General features: G+C 58.6%; 1 protein-coding gene across 7 annotated transcripts in view; it reads right to left on the minus strand.

The window, feature by feature from the left end:
• Positions 1-13,235, minus strand: part of PHC2 (polyhomeotic homolog 2) — a 141,114-nt gene that overhangs the window by 27,003 nt on the left and 100,876 nt on the right. For 6 of the 7 annotated variants that reach the window (XM_073317239.2, XM_073317238.2, XM_073317237.2 and 3 more), the window contains 2 exons: positions 12,287-12,442; positions 11,455-11,758 (listed from right to left, as the gene is read on the minus strand). In XM_073317239.2, the coding sequence (XP_073173340.2) occupies positions 11,455-11,758; positions 12,287-12,442 (460 nt within the window). The remainder of the gene's footprint in view (positions 1-11,454; positions 11,759-12,286; positions 12,443-13,235) is intronic. The other variant, XM_073317240.2, reaches the window with a different exon arrangement.

Genomic DNA, 13,235 nt, shown 5'->3' on the forward strand with positions numbered 1-13,235 from the left:
GGCCAGAACTGGAACCGGTGACCCAAACGCCCCTGTACGATGTGCGTTCAGAACCCACGGGCCCCAAGTCTGAGCCTGGAATGGAGCTTTGCAAACCCCAGTTCATCCCATCCCCATGGCTGGAAGGCCCAGAGGAGCCGAGGCTGAGCTTACATGTCCTCAGCAGCGTAGCAGTTAAAGCAGTTGTCTCTGGCCAGGCAGGGGCTTGCCCTTGTTTCAGGGTAGACCCTGCTGCTCTGGCCTTTCCCCTCCGGCTGCAAGCTGCCCACCCACCCACTGCACAATTATCCAGCAGCCAGGAACTAAAGTCTGTGCCGCTGCAGCAGATGGTCCTCAGAGCTGGAGCTCCAGGCGCCAGCACTTAGCGGGGGCCATTCTGCACCTCGGCCTGGCAGGGGGATGCAAGAGGGGGTCAAGACCTGACCTCAGGCTACACCGCAGCCATAGTAGCTCAGGGGAGCCCTTCAGGCCTGAGCTGAGGGAATGGGTTGGGGGAAGAAGGGGCAGGAGATTTTGGATTTGGTGTAGCAGCAGGGCAGGGCAGAGGCCTAGATCCAGTCCTCACACAACAGCCTGGGAGTTGAACCAGGGGCTGCATTGAACCTGCAGCCAAGCCCCTCAGCCCTCCCCAGCGCGCTCAGCTGCCCCCCAGTTGCAGAAGCCCCAGAGCAGGTGAGGTTGGCTTAGAGCCTGGCAGAGAACCCAGATCCACCCCCCCGCCACGTGATCTGACCCGAGCAGCTAAGGGAGAGGGACCTCCCCCCACCACGCTATTGTGGAGTGGGGCTATTGTCTCCTAGTCACCCCTCCCAGCCATCATGCAGGCTCCAGGGGACCCCAGGAGGTTGGCTGCATTTTGTGCCATCACTGACAGATCACGGGCTCACACTAGCCAAGCTGGTTTTAAAGGGGTCTCTCCACTTTGTGAAGTAGACAAACCGGTCCGGCAACCTACAATAGCTGGAGATGTGGGCCCAGGGAAAGGTCCCTGTCTGGGCACCACGTGGGGTCACAGGGATCTGGGGGAAGGATCCCTGTCTGGGCTTCATGTGGAGTGCAGAAGGGAGGCGTTTGAGTGGGAAGAGTCCCTCTCTGAGCTTCATGTGGGGCACAAGGGGCAAGTGTTGGGGGGCAGGGTCCCTACCTAGGCTCCCTGTGGGGTGCAGGGATCAGGGGGCAGGGTCCCTGCCTGGGGGTGTTATTTCACTGGCTGAACTGGTCTAAGCTCGACCAGCCAAAGCACTCCCTGGCTGGCTAAACTGTGGTTTGGTGAGGAGGGTTTGCTGGCAGAGCTAACCGGCACATCGCTGGTGTGGACCTAGCCAAAGTCCCTGACCCAGGCCCAGGAAGGAGCTGCACTGCCAAGTGCTCAAACTCAACCCCTTCTTCCTTCACCAGGCGAGACATCCAGCAAGGCCTCAGTTGCCTCCTGATGCTCCCAGCGCCTAGCCCCGGGGGCAGGCAGGTGCAGGTGCGTGGAGGGCAGGGGTTAGGACTGGGCTGGTTTAGGCCCTTTAGCTCTAATCCCCTCACACCCGCCCTCAGCTTTTTAAATGCAGATTTGGCCTTTCTGCTTGAAATGCCTACAAAAAAGAGGAGTTGCCATGGCAACCTCAGCGCAGGAGGGGCGATGGTGGTGTTTCCAAAGCTGCCAGGTCAGTGATCAGGGCAGGCGGGCTAGGTCCTGTCGGCCAAGCACAGATGGGGACAAAGTGGGGCCAGTGCCAGGGAGCTAAACCAGCTGCTATTTACTAGTGTGAGCGAGAAAGCTGGGGAGACCCTGGGCAGCTCCAGAACTCAGCACCCCACCCCCACCCCAGGCCCCTAGAGCTGGAGCTTTGGATCTCCATGGAGCAGGGCACTGGCCTCACTGCACACAGAGCCCCCATCCCCACGCCAGGCCCCCATCCAGAGATCAGCACCCCCAGCCCGCTGGGCCCTGACACTTTGTTAAAAACACTTTCACCCACCACTGTGGGTGGGGACACACTGCTCCAACACTCTCCGCTGCTGGGCAGAGCCCAGGGCTCTCATACTGTTTAGAGTGGGTCCCACCTGGCTGGGCCTCAGCCCCACAGGCTAGGTAATAACAACAGCGATGTAGCCAATCCACAAGCTCCTCGCTACACACAGCTAGTGCACACAACTTCATGGCTACAGCTGGGGTGGAGCTCACCACCTCCAGCCCCAAAAAACTCTCTGTTAGCCTTACGGGGTGTATGACACACAAGCAATGCTGATCTGTTCCAGTAGAGGGCAGTGACATACACACACACACTCTTCATTAGAATATAATTAGCATTTCCGAAGCACTTCGCCCGTTTAGATCAAATATATGCCAAATCCATTTTAGCCTCCAGCATTTTCTCACCATGTTTAAAGCTGCCCCATAGAATATCAGGGTTGGAAGGGACCTCGGGAGGTCATCTAGTCCAACCCCCTGCTCAAAGCAGGACAGATCCCCAATTAAATCATCCCAGCCAGGGCTTTGTCAAGCCTGACCTTAAAAACTTCTAAGGAAGGAGATTCCACCACCTCCCGAGGTAACACATTCCAGTGTTTCACCACCCTCCTAGTGAAAAAGTTTTTCCTAATATCCAACCTAAACCTCCCCCACTGCAACTTGAGACCATTACTCCTTCTTCTGTCATCTGCTACCACTGAGAACAGTCTAGAGCCATCCTCTTTGGAACCACCTCTCAGGTAGTTGAAAGCAGCTATCAAATCCCCCCCCCCCCCATTCTTCTCTTCCGTTGACTAAACATCCCCAGTTCCCTCAGCCTCTCCTTCTAACTCATGTGTTCCAGTCCCCTAATCATTTTTGTTGCCCTCTGCTGGACTCTTTCCAATTTTTCCACATCTTTCGTGTAGTGTGGGGCCCAAAACTGGACACAGTACTCCGGATGAGGCCTCACCAGTGTCGAATAGAGGGGAACGATCATGTCCCTTGATCTGCTGGCAATGCCCCTACTTATACACCCCAAAATGCCATTGGCCTTCTTGGCAACAAGGGCACACTGTTGACTCATATCCAACTTCTCGTCCACTGTAACCCCTAGGTCCTTTTCTGCAGAAATAATATCATGGGGTTAACGTAAGTGTAGTAGAGGTGCGTCAGCCCAGAACCCAGACAGTTTTGAGCGAAGGGAACCTTTCCCCTCCTTCCAGATCACCCATTTATTTTGCACGATTCAGCCTCAGAGTGTTATTAGCTACAGCTCTTGCTCCTAACCAAAGGTACAGAAAGATGCTGTGCAGCGCAGGCTGTGTGGTGAGTGCAGCAGCCAGGTAATCAAGGGTTCTGGATTCTGTGCCCCTCTTAGCTATGGATAGGGCTGTTCATAAGACTGGGTGGGACATAGCAATCATCTAGTCTGCCCGCCTGTATACTACCAGCCATAGGACTGCTCTGACTTCACTTCTGTTTGAACTAGGGTGTAGCTTTGAGAAAAACATCCAACCTCGATTTCCAGATTTCCAGTGATGGAGAGTCCACCACAACTCTTGGGAAGTTGTTCCAGTGGTTAATTACCCTCCCTGTTAAAATCTGGCCTTATTTTCAATCTGAATTTGTCAGGCTTCAACTTCTAGCTAGTGGATCATGTTAGACCTTTGTCTGCTAGATTGAAGAGAACCCTATTTCAAATTTCTGTTCCCCAGGTTGGCACTATGGATTATGATCTAGTCACCCATTAGCCTTCTCCTGGACAAGCGAAATAGACTGCACTTCTTGAGTCTGTAACTACACGCAGTGGTCAGCTGGAGCTGGTTCGCACCGGTTTGCGCGAACCGATTGTTACATTTTGAAGCCGGTTTAGAACCGGTTGTTAAAGGGGTGGGTAAACTCCGGCCCGCAGGCCACATCCAGCCCGCGGGACCGTCCTGTGCGGCCCACCTGAGCTCTCGGCTGGGGAGGCTCCCCTGAGAATCCCTTTTTAATTTTTACTCACCCGGCGGTGCTCCGGGTCTTCGGCAGCGGGTCCTTTACTCTCTCCGGGTCTTTGGCAGCACAGGTCCTTCAGTGCCGCCCAAGACCCGGAGCAACTGAAGGAACCAGTTCTTCAGCTTTTGCCAGCTCATCACTGACTACACGGCATATTTTCCAATCCTTTAGTCGTTCTAGTGGCTCTTCTCTGAATCTGCTCCAATTTTTCAGTTTCCCCACCTTTGTAACATGATTCAAGGTTGTTGATGCAAAGAATTAACAAGCGCAGTAATGGTATCCCCTAATGATCACCGCAGCCAGGCCTCTCTGGCTGCAAGCAGCAAGACCCAGTGGTCTGGGAGACAGCATGCCACTTTCAAGCCAGCCAGATCCCCCCCAGCAGCTCCAAGCAACGAGGGATTTCTACAGGCAGCCAAGTGCCATCTGTTGCTCAGGGAGCCCCTCTGCCCACTTTAGCTCAGCCCACCTGAGCACATCTGCTGCTTTTGGCACTCTCAGCCCCAATTGTATTGCCCCATTTAACAGGTCTGCTTTGAGTCAGACCCCCAAATGCACAGCCTCTGCAGGGGGATCTGCTGGGGCTGCTGGCTCAGGTTTGCAGTCATTGTCTGGTCGAGCTGCAGCCCAGCTGCCCTCACAGCAGGAGGCATCTCATCTCCGGGCTGAGGCCAAACCCCACTCCTCACAAGAGCTCAGAGCCCATTGTCTCTGCTCTGGCTACTAGCCAAGGCCTGTGAAAGCCCCACCCAGGCTGGGGCCACAGAGACACAACCCAGCAGGCTCTGGAGAGGGGATGCCCCCCAGTGGGAAGGGCGGAGGGGCCCCAGCTCCCCCATGCCCATAAGAACACAGTTGGGGGAGAGGGGTCAGAGGGGCTCACACAGAGCTGGTTGCTGCTACCCCCCACCCGCCCACTTTGCCAGCTCCCTTCCTGCTGAGGCTGTTATTTATTTATACCCCACAGCAAAGCCGCTGTTTCCATGGCAACCAACAACCACGTGGCCAAAGCCAATAATAGCAGGAGGAGGAAGGGGAAGAACAGGGAGGGGGAGGGAGCCCTAAGGAGAACACAGGGGTCAGCATGGGCAGTGTGGGGTGAATGGAGAGCGTGGGGAGTAAACGGAGAATGGGGTGAATGGGGTCACACGGGGTGAATGGGGAGCGCGAGGAGTAAACGGAGAATGGGGTGAATGGGGTCACACGGGGTGAATGGGGGAGCATGGGAAGTAAAAGGAGAATGGGGTGAATGGGGTCACACGGGGTGAATGGGGAGCGCGAGGAGTAAACGGAGAATGGGGTGAATGGGGTCACACAGGGTGAATGGGGGAGTGTGGGGAGTAAACGGAGAATGGGGTGAATGGGGTCACACGGGGTGAATGGGGGAGCATGGGAAGTAAAAGGAGAATGGGGTGAATGGGGTCACACGGGGTGAATGGGGGAGCATGGGAAGTAAAAGGAGAATGGGGTGAATGGGGTCACACGGGGTGAATGGGGAGCGCGGGGAGTAAACGGAGAATGGGGTGAATGGGGTCACATGGGGTGAATGGGGAGCATGGGGAGTAAACGGAGAATGGGGTGAATGGGGAGCATGGGGAGTAAACGGAGAATGGGGTGAATGGGGTCACACAGGGTGAATGGGGAGCATGGGAAGTAAACGGAGAATGGGGGGGTGAATGGGGTTGAGCGCCAGAGTAAGGCAAGTGCCGGGTGCCAGCCCACTTCAAGCAGTAGCATGTTCCTCATCTTCCTCCCGCCCACCACACCGGCCCCCTGTTGCCCCCTTAGGACAGGCCTGGGAGCTTTAGCTGCTCAGCGGGCCCCTCCCCATGCACCCAATTGCTCTGGGAGGGGGTAATGAGGGAGCCCCAAACAGAGCAGGAGCTGGTCCGAGATAAAGCTGGCGCTAGGCTGGTACTGGGCAGCTCTGGGCAAGGTGGGGCTAGGGATCCAGCCCACAGGGGGGCACGAGGAGTCGTTTGCATTGGGGAGGCCCCAGGAAAAGGTGCCTCCAATGAGGCAGCTGCTGGAGTCCCTGGGGAGTCCAGTGAAGGGCCCAATACACCCAGGGAGCTGGGCAGAGCTCAGACAGGCCACGTGGGCCGAAGAGGGGAGCCTGGGCCCAGGGACTGACACGGGGGCCTGCCTGGAAGCTGAACCACCGAAAGGCCCAGCCCAGAACACCCCACGGAGAGCACTTGTCGGAGGAGAGGCCAGTGGGTAATGGCTTCTGGGCACACGGCTGGCAGGGGAGAGGCCAGCGGGCGCCGGGTGGCAGGGGAAGAGAAGCTGTGGCAGCTGGAGACATGGGTCAGTGCCATTGAAAAGATGCAGCCCCAGCCTGAAGTGCAATGGGAGGATCTGTCTGCTGCCATGCACAGGGGTAGGCCGGAGCTGGCAGCACAGACAGCGTTTGAGTAGCTCACAAAATTCAGGCCTAATGCCCCTTAATTCCCCAGAAAATTCCCCCTCTCACACCATCCCCTGCCCAGGCACCCACCAGGGGTATACACAGACACCAGCCTGGCTAGAAAGAGCGACTGCAGGTTTGGGGGTGCACGATTCAGCTCCCAGGCGGCTCCGGGAGGCCCCTGCCCACCGTCCCTTATGCCCGACACGCTAGCCAGCCCCTCTGCGAAGGCATCTCAGGCCAAGCTCGTTGGGAGGCTTTGGCTCTGTCCCTGCTCCCGCAGGGGAAGCCATAGGCTTCCCTCTTAGCTCCTCCAAGGGCTCCTGGTGCAACAGCCATTCTCCTCCCTTCGCATCCAGGGTACTCACATCCCAGCGCTGAGGCTGCTCAGGAGCCTCTGATCTGGAGCTCTTCAGGTGGAGCGCCGCGGCGGCACTGTTATGTGCCCGGGCAATGCTCAGCCTGGAGCAGGGTCACAGGCTTTGCTCCACTCGCCAGGCTGGCACCTCCTCAGGGCTCATCTGGGGCTCACTCACCCCTGGGCTGACACCACCTCTGGAGGTCTCAGCCCCCTTTTCCCAATCTCACACAGCACTTCCTCTGTGTGCCTTGGCTCTGGGCCAGTTCACTGGAGTTCCTCCCTTGCGGGGGTGTCAGAGTCTCTCTAAACAAACTGCCTCAGGCACTCTTCAAAGTCCACCCCCCTGGCCGTGCCACCCCTCCATGGCTGGTAGGGGAAGCCAGAGCTGCCCTCTACACTGGGTTCTAGCCCAGGCACCCTACAATCAGCAGTTAAGGCCCCCGCGGCCTCACTCCTTGCTGCTCTTTTCCCTAGGTTCCTTCCTACTCCTTTCTCTTAACCCTGAGAGTGACAGCCGACTCTCTCCCCCTGCAGCCCCTTTCTGCTCTCCACTCCCTGGCTTTATACAAGCCCAGCCTGTTCCTGCCCAGCCGGGCACCAGGTTCAATCAGGGCTGTATGTCCAGCCTACAGCACACCCAGGTGCCACCCATCCTGCCAAGTAGCCCTTCTGAGCCATTTTAACCCCTTCAGGGTGGTGTGGGGTTAACACCCGTCACAGGCTGGAAAGGAACTAGCAGCCTACCTGCCCTGGCTGGTGGACGTTCACAGTCAGGGAGTGGTCTATGGCCAGTGCTCAACAGCAACTGCTTTCCCAGTAAGGGGATTCTGAAATGCCTGGTAAATGTCCCAACAGCCAGCGACCCTTAGCAGGCAGGTCCTTGTGCTGTGCCCTGGACAGCGCTTTCCTAGCATACGTGACTGTCTCCTTGACTGCAGAAGGCTGCAAATTAAGAGCAGCAGACACAGCGCCCTCACTTGCATCTGTCTGCAATGTGACTGGTGGCTGTGGATCATGGGAAACCAAAACTGGTGCTGACAGCAGTCTGCTCCTTAATTCCAAAAATGCTTCCTGCCATGCACCAAGTTCGCTCCTCCACAAATCCCTGGAGAGGCTTCGCTGTCATTGCAAACCCAGCAGCTAATCCGGGAGATGAAGTTACACCGACAAAGCGTTGCACCTCTGCTACTGAAGGTGGTTTCCACTCTGTGCAGATCAGAGCTGCCCTCGGCAGAAACCAGGCATCCCAAACAATGTTCCCTCTAATTTTTCTCATCCATGTGTGGAATGAATTTTGCTATGTGCACCAATATGGAGGCGATGTAGGGTGGGGGTGCGGTCAAGGGGTTCAGAGTGCGGGAGGGCAGGGGGTGAGGGCTCTGGCTGGGGGTGCAGGCTCTGGGGCGGGGCTGAGGATGATGAGTTCAGGGTGTGGGAGGGGGCTCAGGGCTGGGGCAGGGGTGCGGGGGGTGAGAGCTCTGTGGTGGGGCCAGGAATGAGGGGTTTGGGTTGCAGGCTGCCTTGGAGCTGTAGTGGGGAGAGAGGACTCCCCTCAGCAGCACCGGGGCTTGGGGGGGGAGGCATGTCTCCTTGCCGTGCTGCAGACCCAGGGCAGGGGGAGTTACATGCGCAGCCCTTGGTGGCCTCCTGCACAGCCATGCATGTGCGCATCTTAAAGGGAACTTAAGTCCCAAACACCTCCCCTGTGCTGCAGAGCAAAGGACACTGGGAGGATTTTGCTTTCAGGCTGACAATCTGCAGCTTCCAGCTTCCTCAGATGTTCATCCAGTGACCTACCACCAACTGGTGTCCTCCAGACACACCAGGCAGCAAACTCCTTGTAGTGTCAGCCAGGAAGACGTGTGCCAGCCTCTGAAATGTCTTGGGATGTAGCTGAGCCCCAATGGCATGCCTTCAAATTCGGAGCCCGGGCTTGGCAGTGAATGTCATTTTGGCCCCACGGGCAGGAGAAAGCAGTGCCCGCTAGGTAACTACAGAGTGGGGAATCAGCCAGGCTGCGACACCACATCAAGCATGTTCTCAATCCCTGGGAGCAGCTCTGCACCCCTCCAGCTACCCCTCTCGTCCCCCCTTCACTGAGCTCATGGGAGCAGCCCATGCACAGGGGGGAGCCTCAAAGGCCTCACACTTCTCCTCCTGGCCAAGCTGCCCTCTAACTCCGCTTGAGACTGGACTGGGTCTGCAGTCTGACAGGCCTGGCCCCACCCAAGTGTCTCTGTGTGAGGTTCCCCCTGCACCTTGTTCTCTACTATCCTCCAGGTTGCTGCTGGCCCAGCTCCTGGCTCAGGCTGCTCTTCCTTCAGCTTGGCTGGTTATAGCACCCACAACCTGGGCCTGTCCCAGCCCCACCAACTGCCTCCCCTCCCTGTTCAGCTGCTCTCCCTCTCCCAGCCCTGCCCCTGCTCCACCTGGGGCTTCCCCCTGCAGCCAGCTCCCGTCTGCAGCCTGATCTTGGAACACATTGGCCCACTCCCTGTCTCCTGCCCCCAGGTGCCACTCTCCGGTCACTCTGGCTCACTCAGTGTCTTCAACTGGCTAGAATCCGCTCTAGGCCCCATTCCTCCCAGAATGGCCTGTGGCCAACCCTTGCCCTCCTCTGAAGGGCTCTCTGGGGTAGGGGTTAGCCAGAAAGTCCCCCCGGTACCCTTGTTCCTCTCCCTTCACAAGTCACTACTACACACTCCCCTGCCCCAAACACCCTCCCCCCCGCACACGTGGCCTGCACGCCAGCCAGTGCTGAACAGCATCTGGTGCCATGTGGGACTGGCCCTATGTGTGGATGCAGGGTTTGCCTGGGAAACGGTCACTGTGGATCTCCCAGGGTAGGAGGGGGGTGTATGGAGTGGGGGCAGTGCTGCAGAATGGCATGATGGGACAGGGTCACAGAGTGCAGGGCACCAACCACACAGCATGCTCTCCCGTGCCAAGGGATCACATTCTCCAGTGAGCTCAGCCAAGATCTGGCAGCTCTCCGGTTGGCAATGGTGCATCTGCATCTCTGACATTAACAGTGGGAGGACAGTAATCAAGGTGACCGGGATATGAGACAGTCAGGGCAGAATCACTGGGCTGTTTATTTTGGTATTAAATGTAATTCATTCTTGGCTGTCCCACAGCATCTGTTTTCCATCTGCCTCAGCTGCTTGCACTGACAGGGCATTACTGTATCCTAGAGGCCAGAGGGGAAGTGGGAGGTTTTGGCACCTAGGAGGTGGCATGGGACTGTGGGATAAATACATCCACTGAAGATTTCAGCAGTGAAAGAGTAAAATTGCCATCATTAGGTTTCAGCGTCAACACATCTTTGAGATGAACAGCTCCAAACTATTACGCCTCATCCCATATTATGACCTGGCCCCTTTTGTGCTGGGAAAGTGGCACAATCTCCCCTGCTGGGGATTGCCCCTGCCCTGCAGTCCCCAGCATAGGAGCTGGGTCAGCACTACTGTGCTCCAGCAATCCCTAGCTGGCAGACACGCTCAGGGGGCTGTTGGTGTAGGCTAGTGAAGACCCCTGGCTCCTGTAATGTGTACTGGGGTCAGGGCAGGCGTAGAACCAGCCTTGGAATCAGGGAGCTGCAGTGGTTTCCTTTGCAGCTCTCCCCTCCCCTTGGCTGAGTTTAGAGAATCCTGGGCTGAGCAGCTGGCCCCCTGTTTCAGGCTTTCTGCAGACTCAGGCAGACATTCCTGTGCCAGTTACAGCTCCTATTTCCCAAGTTCAGCCATAAGGGCTGAACGATCTATCTGAGATTCTGGGGCCTGATCCTCCAGCAACGGGAGGATCCTGACAGACTGCACCGGCCCCTGCCATTGGCTAGTGGCCTGGCACGCAGCAGGGAGGGACGACCCAGGAATCCCCCTTGGGCAGCAACAGGTCCACATGCTTGAGCTGTGGGACAAAGAGCAGGCAGCCAGCACTGCTGGGAGCTGCCCACCCAGCCCAGCTAGAGGGTCTGAGCAGTCATCATATGCAACACATGTACACGTGAACACACAATGCTACAGATAAGTTTCATGCTTTGGCCTGCACCTTCCGATTGACTGGCAACTGGGCTGAGCCCAGGGACCCAGCATCGCGTCCACACCCGTGATTCATCCCCTCCGTGTCAGTCTCAAGGATGCACTCACCCCTCCCAGCCCTTGGAGTCTTCTACTCCATCCCTCAGCAGGCACCACCGGCCAGAGGGTGGCATATGCAGCAACAACCAACCCAGGGACTTTGGCACAACCCTGAGCCACATCACACTGTGACATCATGATGGGTCTGACCCCAGGGGACCAGCACCCACCACCACAGCCCTGGCACTAGGCCACAGCGCACCGGCATGCCGAACCACCGGAGTGTGGGCCCACAGCACTGTGGCTTCACCCCAGCGCATCAGCACGTGTCACCGCCACCAAGTACTTGCATGTGGCAATGCAGCATCCCTATAGAGCACCAGCACACGGCGCCGCGCTCCGCCGTGGGGCGCCGCGCTCCGCCGTGGGGCGCCGCGCTCCGCCGTGGGGCGCCGCGCTCCGCCGTGGGGCGCCGCGCTCCGCCGTGGGGCGCCGCGCTCCGCCGTGGGGCGCCGCGCTCCGCCGTGGGGCGCCGGCATGCGTCACCACAACATCAGCACCCAGCACAGCCACATTGGTCAGAGGTTCTGCCACTCTGCTCTCCATGCACAGTGTGGCTCCCGCCCTCCAGCCCCCTCACCCAGGACACCGGCGGCCTTACCTGGGGCAATGAGCGGGTGGGTGGTCACCGGTGTCACTGTCCGGCTCATGGGGTGCCCGCGGTTGTCCATGCTGGTGGGCATGCCGCCATCTCCCTTTTTAAGGTGCTCTGCTGCCTGCTCAGCCTGGCTGCCCTTGGCGCCTGCAGAGGGAGCCGGCCCCGCGGCCTTGCCCTGAGAAGCGTTGGAAGCCAGCTGGCTGCTACTTAGAGCTGGCTTCATGGCCAGGGTGGGGAGTTGCTGGGCTTGGGAGGAAGCCACTCCTTGTGCTACTGTCTGCTGGGCTCTTATGGCCAAATTCTGGACCTGGAGCAGAGGGGCAGGAGGGCCCAAGGCTTCAGAATGGGGCCCAGACACAGCCCCCAAGACGCGCATCCCAGGGACGGGGCTGGGCTGGCAGGATCGGCCCCTTCACGCAGCCCCTGGGGGCCAGAGAGCGACTGATGGGGTGGACACCGAGCCGCCGGGAAATGGCCCCACAAGTCTCTGGCAGCACCAGTTCAGACACCCCTGGGCACAGCTGGATTGGAACCAGCGGGATAGAGTGGAAAAGCCCCTCTGAGCCACCCCCCCCGCCCATGCCCTTTCCCGCCGATAGCCCCTCCCCCTGGCACCCGCCTCTCCTGCCTATGCCCCACCTCTCCAGCCAGTGCCTTGCATCGCAGCACTGACATCCCCAACACACTCAGTCATGGGGAAGGTATTTGCTGACGGTGCCTTGGCACTCCCTGGCGGGAGTGCGTGGGCCGGCTCTGGGCACTCCAAGGGCTAGGCTCTCCTCACCCACTCCCCTCCCGCAGCCAGGGGCGGCAGGCAAGCGAGGCCGTCTCTCACCTGAGCAGTGGTGGTGGATGGCTGGGAGGTGGGGGCTGCGCTGCCCTCGGGCTGCACCGCGGTGACTGTGGCCGTAGGAGTGAAGATGAGCTGGGGGGATAAAGGAACAGCACGGCCTAGGCTCCTAGCTACTTGCACAAGGTTACTTTGCTGGGCCTGGAAATTACATGAAATGTGTTGCCTTTTACGTCACCCGCTGCTGGCTCAGGCCGAGAAAGCAAAACCAGCAGCCCCCAGTCCCCCAGGGCTGGGGACGGCCCCAGGACAGGCCTTGGGGGCACAGAGGCAGCTCGGGCAAAGGCAAGGCCAGGGGAGGTGGGTCACTGCAGAGACAGAAGAGCGGGGGGGTGTGAGACAGTGAGAGACTGGGTGTGAGGATGTGTGATGGGGCAGTGGGTGTCTATGACAAAGGATACAGTTCTGTCACCGATTCTGGGACGTCTTCTGGGGTAGGGTTCGAACCACAGGGGGGCTGCAGCAGTGGGTGGGGTTGGGTCGGGTCAGCACCCCTGGGGCTGGAGCAGCTGCCGAGGGTGCCACCAGAGCAGGAGCAGCGGCCGGCAGTCAGCCCGGAGCCACCGGAGCAGCGGCTGGGGTGGGTCAGCCCCCGCGCGGGAGCAGCGGTGTGGCTGGAGCAGCTGCAAGTCCCCGGCCCTGCTCAGACTCTTTGCCGCCCCCGCCCGCAGGTATTTTTAGTAAAAGTCAGGGACAGGTCACAGGCTTCACTGAATGTTTATGGTCTGCGACCTGTCCCTGACCGTTACTAACAGCACCCATGACAGAATCTTAACCTGAACAGAGAGAGAGAAAAAGAGACCTAAGAACGGCCACACTGGGTCAGACCAAAGGTCCAGCTAGCCCAGTAGCCCGTCTTGTGACAGTGGCCAGAGCCAGATGCCCCAGTGGGAATGAAGAGAACAGGGCAATTATCGAGTGATCCATCCCCTGT

This window comes from Lepidochelys kempii, chromosome 18 (assembly GCF_965140285.1).
Source record: "Lepidochelys kempii isolate rLepKem1 chromosome 18, rLepKem1.hap1, whole genome shotgun sequence".
NCBI classification, from domain to species: domain Eukaryota; kingdom Metazoa; phylum Chordata; order Testudines; family Cheloniidae; genus Lepidochelys; species Lepidochelys kempii.